At 43.4% G+C, this 26,504-nt stretch overlaps 1 protein-coding gene across 3 annotated transcripts in view; it reads left to right on the top strand.

Moving 5' to 3' along the window:
- NFXL1 (nuclear transcription factor, X-box binding like 1) overlaps nt 1-26,504 on the top strand; it is a 75,757-nt gene that overhangs the window by 33,728 nt on the left and 15,525 nt on the right. For all 3 annotated transcript variants that reach the window (XM_069977588.1, XM_069977587.1, XM_069977590.1), the window contains exons 15-19: nt 363-454; nt 2,959-2,980; nt 8,117-8,251; nt 8,768-8,934; nt 9,952-10,021. In XM_069977588.1, coding sequence (XP_069833689.1) covers nt 363-454; nt 2,959-2,980; nt 8,117-8,251; nt 8,768-8,934; nt 9,952-10,021 — 486 coding nt within the window. The remainder of the gene's footprint in view (nt 1-362; nt 455-2,958; nt 2,981-8,116; nt 8,252-8,767; nt 8,935-9,951; nt 10,022-26,504) is intronic.

The following is a 26,504-nucleotide window of genomic DNA, read 5'->3' as shown; positions in this document are numbered from 1 at the left end:
AGTGGATTTGAAAAGAGGAGAAATCCAGTCTTTCCTTTATGACCTGATCTCTGTTTATAGTCTGTTCCTGGGTTTGGCTTCAAATCTTTGGCAGATAATTTGCCGTCAGATCTGTTGGTGGAATAGGGCCTTTACACCCCCAACCCCTCTCTTCTCCGACATAATCTGTCAGTGGAGAGTCTGAATGCCCCCTTATACATTACAGTCAGCCAAACCTGCTGTAGTCAGTCATTTAGTCTAAGGTGTATGGTGTAATTCTAAGCCTCCTTTTCCATTGTTCTTCACAACGACCTACGGATGCAGATTATAAATAATAGACCCGTAACGTATAGTAATGCATATTTCGTTTGATTATTTTTTAGCCCCAGCCCGCTGGTCCATGGGAGCAACCATGTGAACCAGCTTATATCCAGACAGCATTGCCATGTCCTCCCTGCGTTGTCCCAATGTCTGTGTAAGTACAATACTCATATTATAGACATCTGTATGCAATTTGTATATTACTCATTAGGTTTCTATACCATACCTCCAGAACCATAGCAAATGGATGCAATTACATGTAATGACCATTAAGTGCTCACATTTAGTTGGATATGTTTAGTAATAATTTCCAGTTAGTCTATTTGTAGTAGTAAAGAAAATCGGACCATTTATAAGCCTGCATTATCCTGTTGATTCAATGTAAATTGGTTCTTTAGGTGACTGTAGGTGGGGTGACTAGGGCATAGGCCTTTTATATCACTTCCATGGTTGTGGATGAGTGGGCTATGCCTGTTCTTTCTATTATACTATACATTGGGGATTGTTTTTGGTGAGACCTGGGTTCACGTTACATTAATATCCTTTACATGACTTTATTGCTTCCTCTTTAGGATGATGCTTTATGATGATGAAATGTCTGGCTGTCTTTCTGTGACAAGCGGGACGTAACTTTGGCCAGTGATTAATGGTTCCAGATGCCGGCTGCTTTCTGCTTTTATTGATCAGCAGCCTTAGAAACTAGTTCAGCTTTTACATGGTTACTTACATTTGGACATAATGAAATAAATGTTAATTTGTATAATAATAGTAATGGATCTCCCAGACTGATGCTGTCAGGCAGATGGACTGAACACATGTGAGTCTGCCTGCCTCTCGCCTCCATTCACCTCACCTTCTTAGACTCTGTAGACGTCCAGTATTCAGCCGTCACCAGAAACTTCAGACTGAGGATTTTTCTAGTTTACACTAAAGGAAGCTGCAGTCAGTTGTCATGTCAGTCAGCTGTTCACTGTTGACTTGAATATTTCCTAAATATAGTGCGGTCTGCAATTAAGGGCCACACTATGGATGTGTGATTGAGGCCTTACTTTCCAACGATTTGATATAGATTGTGTTTTTTTTTTGTTTGTTTGTTTTTTTTAGCCAATTACATACAGCAGAAAAGGGGGTGTCTTAATGTAATACCTTACCTAATTGTTTCTAAAATATTTCACCCCATCCATGCTTAAAAATTACTTAAAGAGACTGTGTCAGCAGGTTTATCCTGTCCTATCTTAGGGTAGCATAAACTAGTGACAGAGAAGCTGAACAGAATGATGTATCACTTACATTCTTCTGTGCAGCTAATCCAGAGGTATCCTCCTGAATAACACAGACAATAAGTAGTCCTCTCCATTATGTGCGTGAGCCCAGTAGTCCTGAATATTTATTAGAAGCAAAAAACTCCGCCCACCAGCTGCTGATTGGCAGTTATCTATCCATGCTGTGTATAGGCAGTCACCTGTCAATCAGCAGCTGGAGGGCGGGGGGGAGGGGTGTGACAGGGATCCTATTCCCCTAGTGACAGATTCCCTTTAACTACTGCTAATCATCTGGAACCTGGCTAAAGAGTACATAGAATTATTTGTCATCATCTCGCTTTTGCTTGCTGTTAGGGCCTGTTTACACTGAGCAAATTTGGCGGAATTCTGTGGCGGAGACCAGAGGTGCACAAGCCCTCCCATAGACACACTGTTTGACACTGAGGCAGGCGGGATTCTTCCAAATTTGCTCAGTATGAACAGGCTGTTATTGTGTATGACCTAATTTAAAGACTATGGACACCTTTGAAAAAAATATTTCAGAAATAGGTCCAGGAAGAATCAGAAGTATCAGTTTAAAGCCACTCTTAGTTCGAGCTCAGAAACTGCACTAGAAGCTTAAAAAAACAAAAAACAACGCCGTATGACAGCTGCCTTACACAAAGGGAATTTTCTGTCTTTTTTCTGACTAATTTTTTTTTATTTCGTGGAGGGGAAAGGAACAGAGAGGTTGCTGGAGGCATGGCCCACTAAAGGTGATGTCAGCGGGTCACGTGTCCTCCATCACTTTAGTGGGTGGGGCTATAATCTCTGACCCAGCCCATTAAAGAGACAGATAACATGTGATCTTGTAATGGGGCCAGGAGTAAGGAGTGAGTCAGAGAGGACTTTGTTTAGCTCATTTTGTGCATGGGGGGGGGGGGGAAGACAGCAGAAAAAGTGCCAAAAGGGCGCAGAACACATAATAACTTGCTTTGACCAATATGTGAAGCTATGATCTGCATGGGCCGTGCCTCTCTGATGCTTTACAGCAAAATAAAAAAGCATTTTTAGGCACATTGCAGTCATAGACAGCTTCATCAAATGTGTGTCCTTTCCTCAAGAACCATGTAACATTGTCAGCACTTTGGTACTCAATTTCCAGGTCATAAGATAATTTTAATGCAACATAACAGCACAGATTTCTTTTGGATGCATGAGGACATGGTCCTGCACTACAGTGTGTGCAGGTCAGCTCCCCCTTATATACGTGCACTGTCAGAGGCTGCTCTTTGTTTGACGAACAGCTGGTTTGGTCTCAGATATATTCTGTCTATTATACTTATTGCTCTATACCATGATAACAAATTGCTAATTTCTTCTTTCTTTTTCTCTTTTTAAATCATCATTTTTCCAGTGAGTGCCTTGGCAAACATGAGGTTAGTAGGTAAATTTTGTTGTTGCTATTCACTCGTTACAATGTAGTTTTAACATGAACAATAATTACTGTGTCCAAGCTTAGGTAGGTTTCCAGTTATAAACGTGTTGGGCAGTGGTAATAAAAAAAAAAAAAGAAAATAAATTTGCCATGATGCCTTGTATTTAAAATTTATAGAAAAAAATGTGATAGTATCATAAAATGTACAATCATGTCTGTCAGAGGAACCTACCTGAATATTGGTCATCTCTGTGGGGGGGAAAAGGAAAATAAAGGGAGCACAGATCGGTAAAAATGTTGTAATGTGTGAGTGCATAGCGAACAGTGACTATCTTTTTACAATGACCTCTGTCTAGGGATGGGATATATTAGGCGTCAAGTGAACCATCAATGATAAGCAGGTCATGTAGGGAGTTCCCATATGTTCCCATTAGTAGTTACCAAATGTGGTCTAAGGAAGAATAATTAGTGAGACAGTGACTGGGACATAGGGGCCCAAGGCTCATTTATGCATTATGGAGAGTAGAGTATAGTCCAAACCCACATAACAGCTACTATAGTACAATTAGCTGAAAAAGTTAAGACTGACTATGATAGAAAGGTGTCAGAACACTGTGTATGCTGCTGCATAGACTCCGAGAGAGCAGTGGGCACTTTACCATCAAGACAAAGCTATGGAGTTCTCATACTTCTTTTATATCATGTACCAAGCTGGGTGCATGTGCATTGCTTAGTAAGAGACAAACAGGATTGGGAAGTCTTCATTATGCCTTTAGGATTTCTTTTAGCATCCATGGCCGCATTGTACCAGGAGATTGAGATAAGTGACTATTGATATTCCCAATCGTTCATATTGACAGATCAGATGACCATTCAGAGTACATTTTTATATCTCATACTATGTAAGAAATATTTCTTTGTGTACGGCTGTATGAATCCCAGAGGCGCTTGTGAAGAGTTAGGACTTTATGTTATCTGATGCATTGACATTGAAAGGGCATATTGTACACTTTTCAGGGTATGTCAAATGTCCATGAGGGATTGGTGAATAGAAACATAGAAGATTGTCGGCAGAAAAAGACCACTGGGTCCATCTAGTCTGCCCTTTTAGTATTTTCTTTCTTCTTATCTTAGAATAGATGTATGTTTATCCCAGGCGTGTTTAAATTCTGTTATTGTAGATTTACCAACCACCCCTGCTGAAAGTTTGTTCCAGGTATCTACTACTCTTTCAGTAAAATAATATTTTCTCACATTGCTTCTGATCTTTCCCCCCAACTAACCTCTCACTGTATCCTCCTGTTCTTGAGCTTTAACTAAAAACACTCCCCTCTTGAACCCTATTTATTCCTTTGACATACTTAAAGATTTCAATCATGTCCCCCCTCCAGACTATACAGATTCAATTCCTTAAGTCTTTCCTGATATGGTTTATGCCTCACACCCTCCACCATTTTTGTAGCCCGTCTTTGGACCCGTTCAATTTTATCAATGTCCTTTTTTAGGTGAGGTCTCCAGAACTGGACACAGTATTCCAGATGTGTCCTCACCAGAGCTCTATACAGCGGGATCACAATCTCTCTCTTACTACTGGTTATACCTCTAGCTATACACCCCAGCATACGATTTGCTTTCCCCACCGCCTGGTTGCACTGGTGATTCATTTTGAGGCTGTCAGAAAGCACTACCCCTAAATCCTTCTCTTCTGAAGTCTTTTCCAACACATTACTGCCGATGTGATACTCGGATAGAGGATTCCTCCTCCCCAAGTTCATTATTTTACATTTGGAAACGTTGAACTTCAATTTCCCATGTTTGGACCACGTATCTAGCAAAGCTAAATCATTTTTCATATTACTGACACCTCCAGGAATATCAACCCTATTGCACACTTTTGTGTCGTCAGCAAACAGACAAACTTTACCTACCTAACCTTCTCCTATGTAATTTACAAACATATTAAGGCTATGTTCACACGTTGTATGAGACCGGCTGTTCCGTGACCCCGGCCGGGTCAAGGAACGGCCGGTCTCTGGCCGGATCATACCGGCCAGCTGATCTTTACACCTGCGGAGTTCTAATGCGGGCGCATCAGCGTGCGCCCGCATCAGAGCTTCCCATAGCACACAGTGAAGCAAGCGGCCGGAGCCGTATACGATGTGTGTATAACATTAAGCTATGTCACACACCGCAAAACTACGTCCGTAGTTCTGCGGCGAGAACAACGGCCGTAGTTTTACGTTGTGTGTACATAGCCTAAAAAGAATAGGACTCAGAACAGACCCTTGTGGCACACCACTTGTAACCAGTCTCTGCTCGGAATATACACCATTAACAACATCCCTCTGATATCTATCCTTCAGCCAACCACAAATCCACTGAACTATCCAGGGATTAAGTCCCAATTTTCTCCAACTTCTCTATCAGCTCTTTATGGGGAACTGTATCAAAAGCTTTGCTGAAGTCCAGATATCAAGGCAATATCCACAGCACCACCTTCATCCAGCACTTTTGTGGCATAATCAAAGAAATCAATGAGATTAGTCTGACATGATCGGCCCTCAGTAAAGCCATGCTGGTTTAGATCCATCAAATTGTTGATTCTTAGGCGATCCATTATTTTCTTTTTTAGAAGAGTTTCCATCATTTTCACTACTACAGATGTTAAGCTCACTGGCCTGTAGTTACTGGGCTCATCTCTACTCCCCTTCTTGTGGATTGGTATAACATTGGCCGTTCTCCAATCAACAGGGACATCTCCTGTTAGCAGGTATTGGTTATACAGAACTATCAGGGGGGCAACAATCACAGATCTGAGTTCTTTAAGAACCCTGGGATTGACGCCATCTGGACCCCTCGCCTTATTCAGTTTTAAACGCACAAGTACCTCTGCAACTTCAGCCTCTGAGAACACTCGAGCTGAACCCATATAGCTGGAGGCAATGCTGTGTCCAACCATCCTGTGATTGTGAAGGCCTCCTTCTGAAAACACTGAGCAGAAGTAACTATTCAAATAGTCAGCGACCGCCTTATCTCCATCAATAAACGTATTCTCCCCATTACTTATTTTAGTAATGCTGCAGCCATTCTTCTTCTTCTTCTTCCTGTCACTTATATATCTGAAGAAGGTTTTATTCCCCACAGTAACAGATTTTGCCATTTCTTCTTCTTTTGAGGCTTTAGCAGCATTTATAATCTGCTTTGCCTCCTCCTGTTTACTTTTATACATCTCTGTCAGCTTCATTCCCAGTCTCCTTATACTTCCTATACGCTGCCTTTTTTCCCTTTACAATGGCCTTAACCTCTCTAGTAAACCATAATGGGTTCCTCTTCCTTTTACTTTTGCTAACTTCTCGCTCATGTATTCTAGTTGCCTTTATTATGGCATTTTTTAATTCTGCCCACTGAGTGCTCGCTCCCGATGTTTTATCCCACCCTCTTAATTCTTTATCTAAATACTCCCCCATTTTCTTAAAATCTGTCTTCCTAAAATCCAGTACTCTTGTTGTAGTATGGGATTGGACGCAGTCAGTTTGTACGTCAAACCATAGACACTGGTGGTCACTGGAACCTAGATTTTCTTTCACTCTAACTTCAGACACCCAATCCTCATTAGTAAATATTAAATCTAGAATGTTCCCTCTGGTTGGTGACTTCACAAGCTGTCTTAGAGATGCCCCTGTCTCTATTATATTCTTGCTTTTACATGTAAGTGCAGAAGGAATATTCCAATCTACATCTGGCATGTTGAAGTCACCCATAACTACAATGTCCCCCTTTAATGACATTTTAGTAATTTCATCCATCAGCATGTTATCATAGTCCTCACTTTATCTCGCTCAGCTCCAGGCTAAAAGTTTGGAATTCCTTTTTAACCAAATCCACATCTCCTTGGGACAAGTCATTGGTTCCAAGATGAACCATCAGATCAACCTTGCTATCTGTACTAGCAGCCTTCACAATGTTCACAATCCATCCCCTATCCCTGCTGACAGTAGCACCTGGAAGACATCTCACCTCTCTAAACACATCCTCCTCCTGTCCTATAACAACACCTCTAACAATCGAGTCACCAACAAGAAGATGCCTACTCTCCTTACTAACCTTTACTTTTGCCCTCAGTGGCCCATCCAAAACAACATCCCCATTGGGAATCACCTGAGCAGCCATGTCTCCAACAGCAACAGCATCTCTATCTATATCAGCAAGAACACTAAAACTATTTTGCACAGAGAGGCCAAACATGATAGTACAACATCATCTATTGTATTCTATTACCTGGAGTCTAAGGGTCCTATTCCACAGGCCGAGCAGGGCCCGATCAACAATGTAAACGAGCGCCGATCTGCTTGATCGGCGCTCGTTTACTGGGCCTATTCCACGGCCCGATGATCGTTAAGCAAGGGCTGCAGGGACATCGTTACCGATGTCCTTGCAGCCCTTGTTTCATACATTACCTGTCCGGGCTGCAGTTCTTCTCCTTCCTCCTGGTCCCGCGCCACAGCAGCTTTGGAGCAGCCTGTCTGAACTGACAGACCGCTCAGCCAATCACTGGCCGCGTTGGTTACGGCCAGTGATTGGCTGAGCGGTCTGTCAGTTCAGACAGCCCCGCTCTGAAGCTGCTGCAGCGTTGGACCGGGAGGAAGAAGGAGAAGACCTGCAGCCCGGACAGGTAATGTATGATGCTGCTGAAATCGTCGGTCGCTGCCGCGCACCGCTATTCCACCGTAGTGATGCGCTGGTGGCGAACGATGATTTTAGGTCCGAACCTAAATGAACGATCAGCCAATGACACGATCATTGGCTGATCGTTCTCTTTATTCCACGGAGCGATGATCGGCCGAATCGGGCCGATTCGGCTAATTATCGCTCCAATTCGGCTAATTATCGCTCCGATTCAGCTAATTATCGCTCCGATTCAGCCGGTTATCGCTCCATGGAATAGGCCCCTTAATCATACATGGACCACCCAAGTCCTATAGCATGATGAATACACACAATATTCAATGTGCTACAATAAAAGTGTGTCTGTCCTATAAAGTCTCCATTTTGCTCTAGCAAGGGTTATATAATGTGTATATATATAATACAATGTCTGAAAGACTTGTAACTAACCCAGTTAGTTGTTATCCCACAGGTGGGTCCCTTACCCTGTCATGCATCTGGCCCTTTCTCTTGCAAAAGACCATGTGGACGGCTTCTCCCTTGTGGCAATCACACTTGTCTGAGAGAATGTCATAAAGTCACTGAAGATAATGGCAACAAAGAAAAGGTTAGAATTGGTGTATAATATTTCAAGTGTAAAATGTTATCAGACCAAATAGGAAAGGAAAGTGGCAAAAAACTAACAAACTAATGGGAATTGCTACACTATGTCATACTATGTATATTATTCTACAGTGGAGTTATGGGTGATTGGTTTCTGTGCAGTTACAGGCAAATATGTTTTGCATTTTTATAATATTTTCCATATATATATATATATATATATATATATATATAATTATTTTTTCATTTTTTTTTTCTTTTTTTTCCCCATATATTTATCTAATTATATCAATTTCATAGATCTAGCATTCTGACTCACATTCTCATAGATGCTTACATTGGTATTCTATATTTAATGGTTGCTTGGCAGATCTTCTGGTTTTAGTAGGTAACATTGGAAGTAATTTCTTGGGCCCATCCTAGCCAAAAGTCAGAAATGCCAGACCAGAACTGTATAAACATATCCTATGTGTGGTTTACTAGTGCAGCTTTTACACTGTTACTGCTTTATGCCGTCTAGTGTGGACCAGAGTGCTTTATGTGTGAAGAAGAATGCTCCAAACCTCGACCACCAGGGTGTCCTCATCGCTGCAATCTACCATGTCATCCTGGGGACTGTCCAAGATGCGTTCAGATGATCAGGACGAAGTGTCACTGCAAAATAAGCAGTCTTTACATCGAATGCAGGTATGCACAGTCTTAATATTAAATATAACTGGAAAATAAATAGAAAAAGCGGGTAATAAGGGAACAAAAAGAGGTCACCGGTCCATGGAGGATAACAAAGTATCAGGCTAAACAGAATAAATGTTAATGTATTTCAGTTACTGTGTAGATGGAAGGGTCATATGATTCCAATACTATGCCAATTCCAATGCCTTGGTCTAGCACGCCTCCCCCAACCAGGTGTTTAAATTAGTATACATATACTAGGTCCTTTTTTCCCATTCTGCTTTTTTCCTGTGTTGGGGCCCTATGCAACGGCCATTTCTGAGGCGGGGCGGTGTCTGGGGGTAGTGTGGCCCAGAGCCCAGGGGGGCTGTGTCTGGCAGCATTGGGACTGCTGGGAGACTGAGTCGCTCCCCCTCCACTGTTGTTGTTGTTGTAGTGGTGGTCACTGTGGGGGGTCTGCGCTATTTTTTTTGGTTCTGCAAAAAAGAGCCCGTGGAGCCAGATATCCCTCCGGGAAGGGCCCAGCCAAGGTGTGGCTCCTATAGGGAAACCACCATATTAAGTGGCCCTATAAGTCTATGTAATGACAAGGGAAAAACAAAGGACAGGTATCTATCCAATCAATTCCATCCATTCTATCCATTTTTTAGTTAGGTACCCACACGTATCAGGAACCTTGGCGTTGTGTGCATACGTGGTTTATACACTTTGATCAAAATGTGAATAACTCTTGACGTTAGTAGAGTATAGTGCTGAGGTCGTTAGTGATAGAGTATTTATGTGAAAACATATACAAATTTATATTAAAAATTAAATTTATTAAAGTAACCCCCCCTTTTAGAATAACAAAACACTTCCTAAGATGATTCTTGTTGTTAGGTGGGTTCTTATGCTTTCTCGCTTTCTAATCATTTGTAGGATGATGTTATTAAACATTACAGCAGTGTGAAGAACCTTTGTGTGCCAGTGTTTTGTTCGCCTTCTCTGATACGATTTGCAGTAATAGTTTTAATAAGTTTTCCTATGTTTTAGAAAGCTGACTTTGGCCGAAGAGGAAGAAAAGAATATGTTGACGTCATGCAAAAATCAGTGCCCAAAAGAGGTAAGAGTTGGCTGAAGAAGTCCCAAAGCCTGCCATGTTTTACTTTTCTGTAAGAAGGAAGGGATGTTTCCACTTTGATTTTCCCAGTGTGAAAAGACATCTGCAACGAATGTACCTCAATAGGAGAATATTTGCTGTTGTAGTAACATGTTTGGAATCCAAGACTATGTTCGTTCTACATTTGGACAGTGCAGTAGAAGTAAATATAGTTACCAGATCAACCAACAATGAGCCCTAGGCTACTGTGGATGACCCTAAGCCTAACTCCTATCCTATAGAGTTGACACTTTCTTAGACTTCGGAGAATCATGTTGCCCATAGATTTGTCCCCTTAGTGGACTGCAGTTGGTTACACTGACACATCACTGAAACAGAAATTATGAAAAGCACAAACCTTTTATAGCTGTAATCCTTCACCCTTTACATAACCCTCACATCCCCAATCCATTGGCCAATTAGGGCAGAATAACCCTTATATCAGTCCCAAAGACCCATTATTTGGACTCTTAAATAAAAATTCCAGTTACACTATTAATTGAAAGCTAAAGGAGATATGCAGGTGCCATAGGGTGAAATCTGGGAGAAAGGTGGTGAAAACAAAGGCAATTGGATTTGCTCACCTTATGATGATGTACTCAGAGCACAACATCTGAAAATGCTCTCAGTGAAGAGAATGATGGAGGTCGGAGCAGGCACAGGTTTCTAGGTTGCTGGGATCCTAGGCCACTGGGTCCCAACAGGAAATGCAGAGTGGTGGGGTGTCGAGTCCCCGCAGTTGGCAGCGGTGGATGTAGATGAAACCTTGACAGGCGCTGGCCGACAGTAGATATGGAACAAAGTCCAAAGCAGGTAGTACTAAAAACGCGTTTATTTGTCTATTTATTTAAAAACACATTTAACACAAATAAATGTGTTTTTAGTAGTAAGTAGTAGTAGTGCTTTGGACTTTGTCCCATATCTACTGTCGGCCAGCGCCTGTCAAGGTTTCATCTACATCCACTGCTGCCAACTGCGGGGACTCGACACCCCACCACTCAGTTACACTATTAAAGAACATACCAGTGCTAACCCAGTCCAGTTGCCATGAATTTTGAAATTACTTTTTTCTTTTTATTTCCAAATCACTGTGTTTAGTGACTGGCCAGAAATGAGATTAAATTGCTTGTTGTCACTAAAGATTCCTGTACATCCACTGTACAATGGCTGCCTGCACAATGCTTTGACGGTCTATTCCCTAGGGTCCTATGAGATGAAGCGATTTTTAATGATTCCAAACGTGAGCTACCTGAAAAAATTCACTATATTACACAGAACAATAGTTCATTAGTTACTATTGTTACTACGATAGTTTACTCCATCTAATCCCAGCAAATGAAGGAACAATGTGGAATTCACACTGAACGATTAGTGAACAAATGTGGAATTACAGAAAACGATTAACGATGATTTTATGTTCAGCCGAAAAAATGCAATTGACGACAAATAATTTTTCAATCATTCACATGAAGTGAATATCGTTTAAACTCGAATGATTTAATGATTTTTTGCACGATAATCGTCCCTTGTAATGGGGCCCTTTAGGATTCTCCCATGCATATGTCCCGAGCTCAGCCTAGTTCCCATTTGATTTCAGAGGTGGTAAAAACTTATTTCCAGATGAAACAAAAGGATTGGATGTTGAGACTCATCCATCCTCCAGAATCATTTGTTGGGAGACCCTCATGCTCATAAGATAGTCAGGTTTGACCCACTTTTCTGTGATTAGTATTGAGTCAGTTTGGCCACCCACCAAGCCTAGCATTCATATCTGTTTTGACTATTCAGAGAAATTCAGATATCTAAACTTTTCCCCTTTTTTAAAGGGAACCATTCACCCCGTGGCCCCCGGCAGAAACTGACATACAGTGACATAAAGGTCAATATACTTACCACATCGCTCCCGGTCCCGTCCCGGATCCCGTTGTTGACACGGAGAAATCGCCGATTCTTCTTCTCCCGCCCATTATGGTAATGAGCTGAGATGAGTCCAACGTCCATAGGAAACGACGGACGAGTCCAACTTATTCATGATGTCCTCTTCTCGCCGCCGCCCATCCACGCCTCCTGGAACTTGATTGACGTCTTCAGTCTTCAGTCTTCTGCCGAATTCCCGCGCAGGCGCCGCTGCGATGGTCTCGTCACCTCTTCTGCACCTGCGCGGTAAACAGGATACGTGTTCGAGCCAATCGGTGCATGCGCAGTAAACAGTGAAGCTGCGGAGCGGCTTCAATTGTGAACTGCGCATGCGCCGAAAACGACTGTCACGGCGCCTGCGCGGGATCCGGCGAGAAGAAAGAAGACGAGGAGGAAGAGGACCTGGCGTCAATCAAGTGTCGGAGGCGGGGAGAAGGCTGGATTTCGGACCCGGCGGCGCTCATTACCATAATGGGCGCGAGAAGAAGAATCGTCGATTTCTCCGTGTTAACAACGGGCTTCGGGACGGGACCCGGAGCGATGTGGTAAGTATATTGACCTTTATGTCACTGTATGTCAGTTTCTGCCGGGGGCCACGGGGTGAATGGTTCCCTTTAAATTTAATGGGATTATAGGCTAACAAAGATGGGAATGGCTACAACGTAAACAACAAAAGGTCTCCTATGTTGCTTAGATCATAACTCCTATACTCCAATGAATGACTTTACAGTACCTTAGGGCTATGATCGTACTGTGCCGTACCTATAAAAAGCACATGAGGACAGTGTGAGTACCCTAGAGTCATGGTATGTACCTCTTAGGATGAACTAGGCATTAATAGCCTCTAGCATATTAAGGTATACTACTACTTATTATTAACAGTCCTTCAACCCATGGGACAGGTCATGTGAATGAATAACATCTTCCACTCATCCAACAGATGACTGGAGCCGCTTTCTTTGAACAAGAAAATAAGTGGAGATTGTTCCTGCAGAACGCAACACAAAATCAATCATCCAAAACCAGTTATAGAGGACTTTTACAATATTTCGTAGCATTGAGAAACTTATTCTAGTACTCATATTGTGGATTAAACCATAGGAATAAATCTTCTCATGTAGCTGGCCAGCACTAAAGGGGTTTCTCATAGACTTTGACTTCTCTTGACCTAATTAGTCTCTAAGTAAACTAAAAAGTTTTTTTTGTTCTGCTTAGATGAGACGGCTATTTTTGCAGTCATGTGCCAGCTAACCTTCCTGCTTTACTTGAGCTATTTTCAGGAAATCAATAAGAAAAAGAGAAAAAAAAAGTTTAGTGCCATCGGATTAGCTTAAGTCAGATCTTGTACTAATTCACTAGAAAGGATTCGGAGCACTGGCAGGCAATTATACAGCCATTATCTTTGCTTCTTTTTCAGCTGACGTATTGGGAACTGTATGCTTAGATAACATTGTGGGGTTTATTGAAGGACAATATAAGCAGCCAGAGGCACTATGTTTTAGAAAAGCTGGGCAGAAAATCATAATGATAATCTTTTAAACTACAGCAAAGTAGATAATCAACACTTGAGCTGAAATAAGTTTTTTTTTTTTTATTGGTTTTCAAACTTTATTTCATCTGTTTTGGAAAATTTTCTGCTACAAAGTCCCTGCAGATTGTACCAAGGATCGGATACATGCTTCTTCATCCTGGTAGTTACATGACACTTTGAAGTATTCACTTGTTAAAGAGTCCCTGTCATTAAAAACTTTTGACATGTCATTAGGCGTGTCAAAAGTTATTGATCAGGAGATCTAGCCGGGGAGAGAGGGCTGCAGCAATGACATGTACTTCCTAGTCGTGTTCACACCCCAGCTAGATCTCCTGATCACAGCAGGTCTGGGCAGTGAGACCCAGTGGAATCAATAACTTTTCATATGCCTGATGACGTGTTAAAAGTTATTTGTAATGACAGGTACTCTTTTTTCTATATATTTGAATTTTTAGCAATTAGACAGTTATTCTGATCAGAAAGAGCCTTTTATTAGGCCACTTAAAATGTCATAATATGGTTTAGTAATAAGACATCCCCTTTAAATTTTAAGTTTATAGAGTAGTAGATGATCTTTTTCTTCATGGAGTACTCAGCACACCTTTATATCACATGTTCAGCCCCTTTTGTTTTAAATGAGTGCTGTGTAATACACCATTTCCCCTCTGCAGGTACTATAGGCAAATTGAACACTTGTTGCCAGGTTCTCTTTCAGAAGTGATGGATGGAGCCCTATGGGCTTATTTTGTGGGGTTCCCCTCTACCCTTCAAAGGGATATTCTAGGACTTCAATACTGAAGGCCTATCCTTAGAATAGGCAAACGATATTACATTAGTCAGGGACTAACTCCTGGCACCTTTGCCATTCATTTGATGGAAGGGGCTGCAATGGTTTTGTGAACTCTGCAGGATCTTCATTGTTTGTGTACAGTAGTACATTTTGTGGTATCTGTCTCTGATACTAGAAATTGGTCTCAGTAGGACTGAGCTACTGAGAGCTGCAGTACCAGACACAGCCACTAAAAAACGTACGACAGGGTCAGGGAACAGAGAGGGAAAGGGGCCCGATGTTCTAATGTTCAGCTAACTCACTGTAGTGCAGAGTGAGCGCTGAACATCAGAAGACACAGGAGATGGAGCAGGACTTGCACAGAGAGAGAAAAGGGTGAAGGACCTGATCACATGACCCGAAGGTCCTCAACCTTACAGTGTGGAGAGCAGCCTGACAAAGAGTAAGAGGGAGAAGACTGAGCTGTGTGTTAGTGTCTGAGTGTGTCAGTGAGTGAGTCAGTCAGTGTCTGTCTGTCCCCCTACTCTAAACTAGGGTGCCCCCCGAAAGTAAGGCTGTCCATTGCCACTCGCTGCCGCCACCCAGGACTTGCCTAATCCCCTTGTGGACCTCCAAAGCCGGTGCCACAGGCAGCCTGGCCCATGGCCACCACGTCCTCTGCACGTTGTGGCATGGATGAGGTACCCGCTGAGGCTCTGTCGCCCGAGGGCCGGCAAAAACCTGGAGGAGGCCACAGAACTCTTTTAATCAACTGATTGGTGATACTAGGATATTGATTCTATTTTCATGGCCTATACAAATGATGAATCATCCATAGAATACTTTTAAGAATCTGTTAGATGCACTAATAATGCTAAATGAATGAGTACCATTGTATTCAGTAGTCTGTTGGTGTTGAATTGTGTGACTTATGGGAATGAACATATGGAGCAGATTGTCTGTACCTGGTTGACCCTTTTTTAGTTAATATTGTGAAATAAATGTGGATCTCTTGTTGGCGGGAAGTGACTGGTGAGTCTGGCAGTCTGTTTGCACAACAAAGACTACCTCCATTGACTGCATATGTTAGTGAAGCCGACATTCGTGATCATGTGCTCATATATGGTTTTCATCTGAAGGAAACTGGAACTGGTGTGCCTGTTAGATCACTCAGTACTGGGCTATTACAGGCCTCTTTTTATTGCCTCTTGCCTGGAATACACATACTAAACAGAGATGAAGACTTTCAGTCTATAATGATATTAGTCACGGTGAATCAGTGGTTTATTTTTATTCTAGGCAACCAAATGTTATGGTAAATCTTGTATGAAAACAATGATATGTTTGTTTGTTTTTTTTCATATGTATCTCTTTACTTTTCTTTTTCACACAAATGTAAGGGTACAAAATACAGCACCCTAGGTAACAATACTTTAGGTACTTTTTTATTCTATTAAAGGCGAAGTCAGATGAAATTTTTTATTAAAGTATTGTATTGTCCCCCAAAAGTGGCTGCTGGAGAGGATGACGGCAGAGGGATGCTCCAGTGCCCTGTGTCCATCAGTGTCCCCCTGCCATCATCCTCTCCAGCAGCCACAGCCTGCACAGCTCTAGGAGTCGGGTCGTGACATCACCATGTTATCCAGGAAGTGAAGCCTTGATGCAGTAGTAAGTGCAGGGAAAAAAACACTTTATAAGCATTTCCCATAATAAGTGTATATTGGTGATTTGTATAACTTTTGGGGGGCAATACAATAATTCAATAAAAAATGTTGCTGGACTTCTCCTTTAAGGATCTTAGTAACCTAGTGAACTGCGACATACTCAGCAACTTATTACATGACCATATTCTTATTTTGAATACATGAGCCATGAATGGAGTGTGTCATTCTTAATCTGCATCAATATCATTTTGCTTCTTTTTGTCTTTGTGAACCTACCCTTATAGTTTTATTTCTACATTGATTTCAACAGGTAGGAATATTACAGTCTCTAAAGCACTTCTTACCTGTCCACTAAATAAGTGGCAAGTGCTAGATTGGTGGGGGCTGACTACTGGGACTCACACACATTGTCAAAACAGGGGAAATTAGCCCATTGTTTACCCTAGGTGTATTGGCCCCCATACACCTTCAATAATTGACGATTGTTCAGACGTCAGTTATGTCTTCTGTTCTTTTCTCCCTAAACACAGGAATGTCTGGCACGGCCAAGTGTTCCTGATTTCTCTATGGGGAGGGAAGGGGTAAGCCACAGCCAGAGGTCTGGCTGCAGCTTATGTCTCCCAGAACAAAGGGGTCAGGCAGGCATTTTTTTTTTCCATCACGCCCAACCCCCATTTCATCTCTGCTCTACACACCCTATAGTATAAAATGTATGGGGTCCTTTAGACCATAGATAGGAGGAGTTTGTAGGGAGCAGTAGTCAAGCATGTATCCTTCTGCTCCATTCAAAGTCTATAGTTTTGAAATAAAATGGAAATGCATTGACCGTGGGACCCTCACCTATCTAAAATCTACTGGTTAGAACCAGCACTATTGAGTTTCTATGGCCTATGAAATTATCGTCTTCCTGCCCATAGGGTGCAATAGATCGCTACCATATAATGTGAATAAAGGTCACTTTCATTTGGAAGCCACGTGGATATCTAATATATCTTAGATTGTGTAACTTTTGGGCTTAGGCTCCACAATCTTTGACCTTGTATTCTTCTCCCAGATGTACCATCTATCACCAGTCTATGGCTTCCACTGGTAGTTATAAAACATCTAGTGGTTCTTGTCAGCAGAAACATGTAGCTACGCGTTATGGAACCCATTACCTGCTAAGGTTACAGATTAGCACAGAGGACGTTCTCACATAAATTGCCAGAGAGCACATTGTGCCTTGTGAAGTATGTACAAACTGTTCATAGCTTGTGTCAGAGATATATTACATATTTTTTTCTATTAGAACAAGGTCTCTGTGTTTAAAATGTACGTAAGAATGTTTTTGTAGATCGCTTCCCTGCATAGTAAATGGGTTGTCTGTACAGTTTGTCAAAAGATATGATCTATAATTCCATTAATCTGGTTTATGATAATCCAGATATTTTCTTAACTGAACACTTTTGACAACTTTGTGATTTCACAAGGCCAGAACCAGAATTCTGAGTGATACCACTCGTATTCAAAAAGTTATTGTGTAAGCATTTTAATATTAGTTTTTATACTTTTATGTTTTGTTTTTTTACTTTACATAAAGATTTTTTGACATCTATATCATAAAAATCAAAGTCTGTCTGTCTGTCCCAAATAGACTTCCAAACGCCTGAACCGTTTGACCCCAAATTTGGCACACAGATACATAGGGTGCCCGGGAAGGTTTTAGCGAAGGTCCCGTCCCCGCCAGATGTACAGGAGGGGAGGGGGAGGGGGAAGAGCGCCCCATAGAGATGAATGGGAAAATCTCCTCACTGCAAACACAGGTGATATAATTAGCTGCAGCAGACACGGCAGTTGGAGCCTTAGCAACCAATAGGATTACTGCTTTCATTTTCACAGGGAGCAATGGTTGCTAGGGAAGCTGCCTCACAACATCCACAGTAATAACTGGTAGATCCCCTACTCCATCTATACAGTACATGTATATACAGGACCCCCTACTCCATCTATACAGTACATGTATATACAGGGCCCCCTACTCCATCTATACAGTACATGTATATACAGGACCCCCTACTCCATCTATACAGGACATGTATATACAGGACCCCCTACTCCATCTATACAGTACATGTATATACAGGACCCCCTACTCCAACTATACAGTACATGTATATACAGGGCCCCCTACTCCATCCATACAGTACATGTATATACAGGACCCCCTACTCCATCTATACAGTACATGTATATACAGGGCCCCCTACTCCACCTATACAGTACATGTATACAGGACCCCCTACTACATCTATACAGTACATGTATATACAGGGCCCCCTACTCCATCTATACAGTACATATATATACAGGACCCCCTACTCCATCTATACAGTACATATATATACAGGACCCCCTACTCCATCTATACAGTACATGTATATACAGGACCCCCTACTCCATCTATACAGTACATGTATATACAGGACCCCCTACTCCATCTATACAGTACATGTATATACAGGACCCCCTACTCCATCTATACAGTACATGTATATACAGGACCCCCTACTCCATCTATACAGTACATGTCTACAGGGCCCCCTACTCCATCTATACAGTACATGTATATACAGGGCACTACAGGTATACCAAACTGTGACTCAGTAACACTGCCACACCAGACCTGACCAACACCACCATACTGTGACTGGATAACACTGTCATACCAGACATGACCAATACCGCAATACTGTGACTGGATAACACTGCCATACCACACCTGACCAATACAGCCATACTGTGACTGGATAACACCACCATACCACACCTGACCAATACCACCATACCATGACTGGATAACACCACCACACCAGACCTGACCAATACTACTATACTGTGACTGGATAACACTGTCATAACACACTGTCATAACACACCTGACCAATACCACCATACCATGACTGGATAACACCGCTATACCAGACCTGACCAATACCACCATACCATGACTGGATAACACCGCCACACCAGACCTGACCAATACTACCATACTGTGACTGGATAACACTGTCATAACACACCTGACCAAAACCACCATACTATGACTGGAAAAAACTGCTATACCAGACCTGACCAATACCGCCATACTGTAACTGGATAACACTGTCATACCACACCTGACCAATACCGCCGTACTGTGACTGGATAACACTGCCATACCAGACCTGACCAATACCGCCATACTATGAGTGGATAACACTGCCATACCACACCTGACCAATGCCGCCATACTGTGACTGGATAATACCACTATACCTGACCTGACCAATACCGCCACATTGTGACTGGAGAACACCGCCACACCAGACCTGACCATTACCGCCATACTGTGACTGGATAACACCACCATACCAGACATGACCAATACCGCCATACTATGACTGGATAACACTGCCATACCAGACCTGACCAATACCGCCACATTGTGACTAAATAACACTGCCATACCAGACCTGACCAATACCGCCATACTGTGACTGGATAACACCGCTATACCAGACCTGACCAATACCGCCATACCCCCCTCGAAAAGACACCAGATTTTCTGGCAAGTCTGAACGGGAGGGTACTGCCCCTCTGCAAGGTTCTACCCTACGCACCAGACCATGGGTGCCTAATGGTAAATATGACCCTGCAGGTATACAGGACACTACAGGTATACAGGACCCCAAAACTATACACTACAGGTGCACGGGACCTCCACCAACTATATACTACAGGTATACAGGACCCCAAACTTTACACTACAGGTATACAGGACCCCAAAACTATACACTATAGGTATACAGGACCTCCACCAACTATATACTTCAGGTATACAGGACCTCCACCAACTATATACTACAGGTATACAGGACCCCAAACTATACACTACAGGTATACAGGACCCCAAAACTATACCCTACAGGTATACAGGAACTCCACCAACTATATACAACAGGTATACAGCACCTTCACCAACTCTATACTACAGGTATACAGGACCCCAAAGCTATATACTACAGGTATACAGGAACTCCACCAACTATATACTACAGGTATATAGGACCCCAAACTATACACTACAGGTATACAGAACCTCCACCAACTCTATACTACAGTTATACAGGACCTTCAAACTATGCACTACATATATACAGGACCCCCGAACTATATACTACAGGTATACAAGACCTCCACCAATTATACACTACAGGTATCCAGGACCCTCAAACTATAAACTACAGGTATACAAGACCTCCACCAACTATACATTACAGGTATACAGCACCAACTATATACTACAGGTATACAGGACCCCCGAACTATACAGTACAGGTATACAGGACCCCCGAACTATACAGTACAGGTATACAGGACCTTCACCAACTGTACACTGCAGGTATACAGGACCCCCCCAACTATACACTATAGGTATACAGCCCCCCCAACTATGCACTACAGATATGCGAGACCCCTAAAAACTATACATTGTGGGTATACAGAACCCCTCCAACTATGCACTACAGGTATACACTAATTTCACTGATTAACTCAGATGAAACAATACCTTTAGCTTGACCTCCTGGGCACCTTAGAACAAATCTAATTAACACACTGACACTTTATACCCGGGCAGCGCCGGGTACATTTTCTAGTATACAATAAAATAACATTTACTAATGAATTGAAGAGCTTGTAAATCTCTGCATTTTTATGCTGGGTTAAAGGACAACTCCGGTGGGACCCCCCCCCCCCCCCCCAAAAAAAAAAAAAACGCAGACACACACAGACACCATACTCACCATCCCTCCGGTGACGATTGCCACTCCATTCGCCCGCCGTCCGCCTCACCGTCACCTGCGTCCGCTGTCCAGCGATGTCTCCTGCTTCCGGGTCCATGAGAAAGAAAAGGCTGCCAGCGCGCTTGCGCACCGGCAGCCTTTTCATTGGCTGGAGCGCATCACATGGCTTCCAGCAAGCTCAGCCAATCAGGGCTGAGCAAGCTGGAAGCCATGTGATGCGCTCCAGCCAATGAAAAGGCTGCTGGTGCGCATGTGCACCAGCAGCCTTTTCTCTCCCATTCACTCTCAATGAAGACGCCGAAGAGGAAGAAGACCCGGACCGCCCCCCAGCTCTGACGTCACTCGACACCAGAGAAGAGGACCGTGACGACCGTAATAGGTAATGTATATATTCTTTAACTTCCGGGGTGGGGGGTCGGGGGTCGGAAAGTGTGGGAAGGGGGCCAGACCGGGTATTTAACCACATTACAAAGTTATATAACTTTGTAATGTGTGTTAAATAAGCCAAAAAAAATTTTCGCCGGAGTTGTCCTTTAAGTTTAAGTTTGGATGCTGCCAAAAAGATATGCTGACATATACTGTGATGTACCTGCAATGAGCCCAGCCCATTGACTTTAATAAAGGGAATGGGTCCCTAATGTATACTACAGTAGGCCATCTTACATAATGAATTGCATTGATGGCCCAATCTCTTCTTTATAAGCAGCATTATCAGCTCATGCTGTAAGTCGGTACAGTATTACGCTGGGTATAGACCCAAGCTAACTGTGTATTCAGATTGGTTGGATATTTACTAGCATGTTCTGTGCACTTTGGATGAGAACCCTTTTACTTGGTGCACGTGCCCAGCTGTGGAGTCAGTCCATCGACATCATTAAAACGACTCTGTATCCACAATCTGACCCCCCAAAATCACTTGTACCTTCAGATAGCTTCTTTTAATCCAAGATCTGTCCTGGGGTCCATTCGGCAGATGATGCAGTTATTGTCCTAAAAATCAACTTTTAAACTTGCAGCCCTGTGTCAAACTGGCCTAGAGTATCTGTGCCCTAACCTTGCACCACCCCTCCGTCCCTCCTCCCCACCCTCTTCATCATTAGGAATGCCACTGGCAGGATTTTCCTATACCTCTGCAGTGAACACTGCACAGGTGCCTTAACGATCCAGCCCATGTGCCGGGCTCACACAGGTGATGAATAGGAGAATACATGCCTGGGGCATTCCCTAATGATGAAGAGGGCAGGAAGGAGGGACAGAGAGGTTGTGCCAGCCTAATGCACAGACACTTTAGGCCCCGGCCGTTGGGCACAGGGCTGCTAGTTTAAAAGTTGTTTTTTTAGGACAATAACTGCATCACCTGCTGAATGAACCCCAGGACAGATTGGTTTGGGGTGGGCAGATTGTGGGTACAGAGTCACTTTAAATGTACTGTCTTTCTGCTGATTCCGTTCCATGCATTTTCCATAACATGATGGAGAATCATTCACCTGCTATGAGCAATTTTTCTTTCAAATGTAAAATACTCTCAATTAAACTCAACTAAGATGGCATATGGCAACATAGATTTCCCACCTTCAGTCATGTGGCTCTCAGATGGGCACTACTCCACGGATTGAGAGGCTTCTCGCAATATGAGCCTTTTTCAGCATGTTGATTTATGGTTCATTTATTTATTGTTGACAAACCCTTATTAGTTATGATTTTTTTTATATATATTATTTAAGATTTATTGTAATTGGTGTAATTTTTAATTGCTTGTATTTAGGCAATGTTTGCTCTTCTCCCTCTGGGCACCAGTATACAGTCAAGTTTAGAGTTAGTTTTGACATCACTACATTCTAGCTGTCAGTTTTGTCAATAGCAACAGGACATGCATCTCTGTCCACTCTCTTTTAAAGGGGTTGTCCGGCGCTAAAAAATTATTCACAGAATAACACACATTACAAAGTTATACAACTTTGTAATGTATGTTATGTCTGTGAATGGCCCCCTTCACCGTGTCCCACCACCCCCACCCGTGTACCCGGAAGTGTGGTGCGCTATACATACCTGTCACGTGCCGACCACGGTCTCCGATCCTCAGCAGTGACGTCTTCTTCGGGCGGCCAGCGGATCTTCCCGAGTGCCGGCCGCCCTCTGCAGCGTCATCCGAAGCTCAGCCGCGATTGGCTGACGTCACTGCTGAGGATTGGAGACCGTGGTCGGCACGTGACAGGTATGTATAGCGCACCACACTTCCGGGTACACGGGTGGGGGTGGTGGGACACGGGGAAGGGGGCCATTCACAGACATAACATACATTACAAAGTTGTATAACTTTGTAATGTGTGTTATTCTGTGAATAATTTTTTAGCGCCGGACAACCCCTTTAAAGCTTCCTTCATTTTTATCTGGAAGAGGGAACAGTACTTTTAGACAGGATGAGTTCAGAAGAGACAGTAGTCAGCACTACACCAATTTCTACCAGAGGACTAACAAATAGAGATTAGCGAATCTACAGTAGGAATAAACCAAATCACTTTTTTGTTCCTATCTGCATTCTGCTCATCAGGCTTTGAAGTCTGCTCCACTCTGTGCCGCTCACTCCAGGTGCTGGGAAAAGATGGATCCAGTCCTGGGAAATTTCTCCCAGTATGCCAGGACTGAATCCATCTTTTCCCAGCACCTGGGAAGGAGCAGAACAGAATGGAGCAGACTTAAAAGCCCGCAGCCTGATGGGCAGAATGCTTATAGGAACTAAGTGATTTGCTTCGTTCTTACTGTAGATTCACTCATCTCTACTTGCGAACAATCAGGGTTATGCTTCAATCACATTATCTGTGCTCAGTCTCTATAGCTCAGACATCATGTAGAGCAAAAAACTGTAGAAGAATATGAGACAGCACTCACCAGTGGAGATATGCCGACCAGTGTCATTTAATAGAATACGACACTGCACTCACCAGTGCTGTCTCGTACAGGAATACAAGATGTGCCGACCAGTGCTGTCTCATAGAGGAATACGAGACCCCCTGAGGCTGACTAAACTTGGGTTCTAGAACCTCTGATCATGTCAGTGGGAAACCTAAAGACCCAATAAAAATAGACAAAAGGATTTTATGACTGGGATCATTGGTTTCACTGTTCATGTCCAGGGGGCTACTTTAAAAATAGGATCTGCCAGTAAATACTTGATCATAGAGAAGAAGAGTACAGTAAATCATACAGTTCATATGCCAAAAGCCATTGCTGCAAAACTGAGGACACCCACTGGTTGTTGCCTTTTTACATTAAAGTAAATCTGTCAGCAGGTCAGACTATACTGAACTGCTAATAGTCTAATAGTACATACTGTTACATATTAATAAAAGTTACAATAGTCATTCCTCTAAAGCAGTGTTTCTCAACCTTTTCAAGCCAAGTACCCCCATGCGACAAGAAGCTCCAGCCGAGTACCCCCAAGGATACGATTCATTATAATCTTTGCCCTAGGGAAGATACACCCATACATTTTGCAGCAAAATCCACTGCAATACTCTGTACTGTTGTGGCCCATAGTTTTGCATTTTTGCAGCAGATTTTCATTCCATTACGAGAATGTAGCCACTGTCTATTTAACGTATTAGCTGCCTGGCCTTACAGCTCATACTTACCTGACAATGCTCCCACCTGCTTCTCAGTCTCGCAGGTCACAGATCAGTGGCTGCAGCAGGCAGTCAATAAGTTGGGAGCTAGGGAAGCAGGCAGAAGCTTGGACAAGTAATAATATGCCCCTTTCAGCTAGGTATGTCCCTGCAGCCACATATGCCCCTTTTGGCTAGGTATGCCTCTTGCAGCCAGGTATTTCTCATGGAGCCAGATTTGCCGCTAGCCAGATGTGTCCCATTGAGCTGGATATGTCTCCCTGCAGCCAAATATTACCTCCAACATAGCCATATACCTCCCCCATGTAGCCACATACCTCCCCCCATGTAGCCACATACCTCCCCCCATGTAGCCAGATACCTCCTCCATGTAGCCAGATACCTCCCCATGTAGTCAGATACCCTCCCATCTAGTCAGATACCCTCCCCCATGTAGCCAGATACCTCCCCCATGTAGCCAGATACCTCCCCCATGTAGCCAGATACCTCCCCCATATAGTCAGATACCTCCCCCATGTAGTCAGATACCTCCCCCATGTAGTCAGATACTTCCCCCATGAAGTCAGATACCTCCCCCATGTAGTCAGTTACTTCCCGATGTAGGTAAAGATACCTGCCCCATGTAGTGAGATTCCTCCCCCATGTAGCCAGAAACCTCTTCATGTAGCCAGATACCTCCCACGTGTAGCCAGATACCACCTAATGGAGCCAGATAGCCAGATGTAGTCAGATACCCTTCCATGTAGCCAGATACCCTTCCATGTAGCCAGATACCTCCCCCATGTAGTCAGATTCCTCCCCCATGTAGTCAGATTCCTCCCCATGTAGTCAGATTCCTCCCCCATGTAGCCAGAAACCTCTTCATGTAGCCAGATACCTCCCCCATTGTATCCAGATACCTCCCACGTGTATCCAAATACCTCCTAATGGAGCCAGATACATCCCCCATGTAGTCAGATACCTCCTAATGGAGCCAGATATATCCCCCATGTAGTCAGATACCTCCTCCATGTAGTCAGATACCTCCCCATGTGGTCAGATAACTCCCCATGAAGCCAGATACCTCCCCATGAAGCCAGATACCTCCCCATGAAGCCAGATACCTCCCCATGAAGCCAGATACCTCCCCATGAAGCCAAATACCTTTCCCATGAAGCCAAATACCTTTCCCATGAAGCCAGATACTTCCGCATGAAGCCAGATACTTCCGCATGAAGCCAGATACCTCCCCATGAAGCCAGATACCTCCCCATGAAGCCAGATACCTCCCCATGAAGCCAGATACCTCCCCATTTAGCCAGATTCCTCCCCCATGTAGTCAGATTCCTCCCCCATGTAGCCGGAAACCTCTTCATGTAGCCAGATACCTCCTCCATGTAGCCAGATACCTCCCCTTGTAGTCAGATACCTCCTCATGTAGTCAGATACCTCCTCATGTAGTCAGATACCTTCTCATTTAGCCAGATACCTCTGTTATGTAGTCAGATACCAGCCCCATGTAGCCAGATACCTCCCATGTAGCCAGATACCTCCCCCCATGTAGTCAGATGCCTCCCCATGTAGCCAGATGCCTCCCCATGTAGCCAGATACCTCCCCATGTAGTCAGATACCTCCCCATGTAGTCAGATACCTCCCCATGTAGTCAGATACCTCCCCATGTAGTCAGATACCTCCCCATGTAGTCAGATACCTCCCCATGTAGTCAGATACCTCCCCATGTAGTCAGATACCTCCCCATGTAGTCAGATACCTCCTCATGTAGTCAGATACCTTCTCATTTAGCCAGATACCTCCGTTATGTAGTCAGATACCAGCCCCATGTAGCCAGATACCTCCCATGTAGCCAGATACCTCCCCCCATGTAGTCAGACACCTCCCCATGTAGCCAGATACCTCCCCCCATGTAGTCAGATACCTCCCCATGTAGCCAGATACCTCCCATTGTAGCCAGATATCTCTCCATGTAGCCAGATATCTCTCCATGTAGCCAGATATCTCTCCATGTAGCCAGATATCTCTCCATGTAGCCAGATTCCTCCCCCATGTAGCCAGATACCTCCCCATGTAGCCAGATACCTCCCCATGTAGCCAGATACCTCCCCATGTAGCCAAATACCTC

The sequence above is a fragment of the Dendropsophus ebraccatus genome, chromosome 7 (genome assembly GCF_027789765.1).
Source record: "Dendropsophus ebraccatus isolate aDenEbr1 chromosome 7, aDenEbr1.pat, whole genome shotgun sequence".
NCBI lineage: Eukaryota > Metazoa > Chordata > Amphibia > Anura > Hylidae > Dendropsophus > Dendropsophus ebraccatus.
The sequence above is the reverse complement of the archived record's forward strand: the minus strand, read 5'-3'. Positions and strand labels throughout refer to the sequence as shown.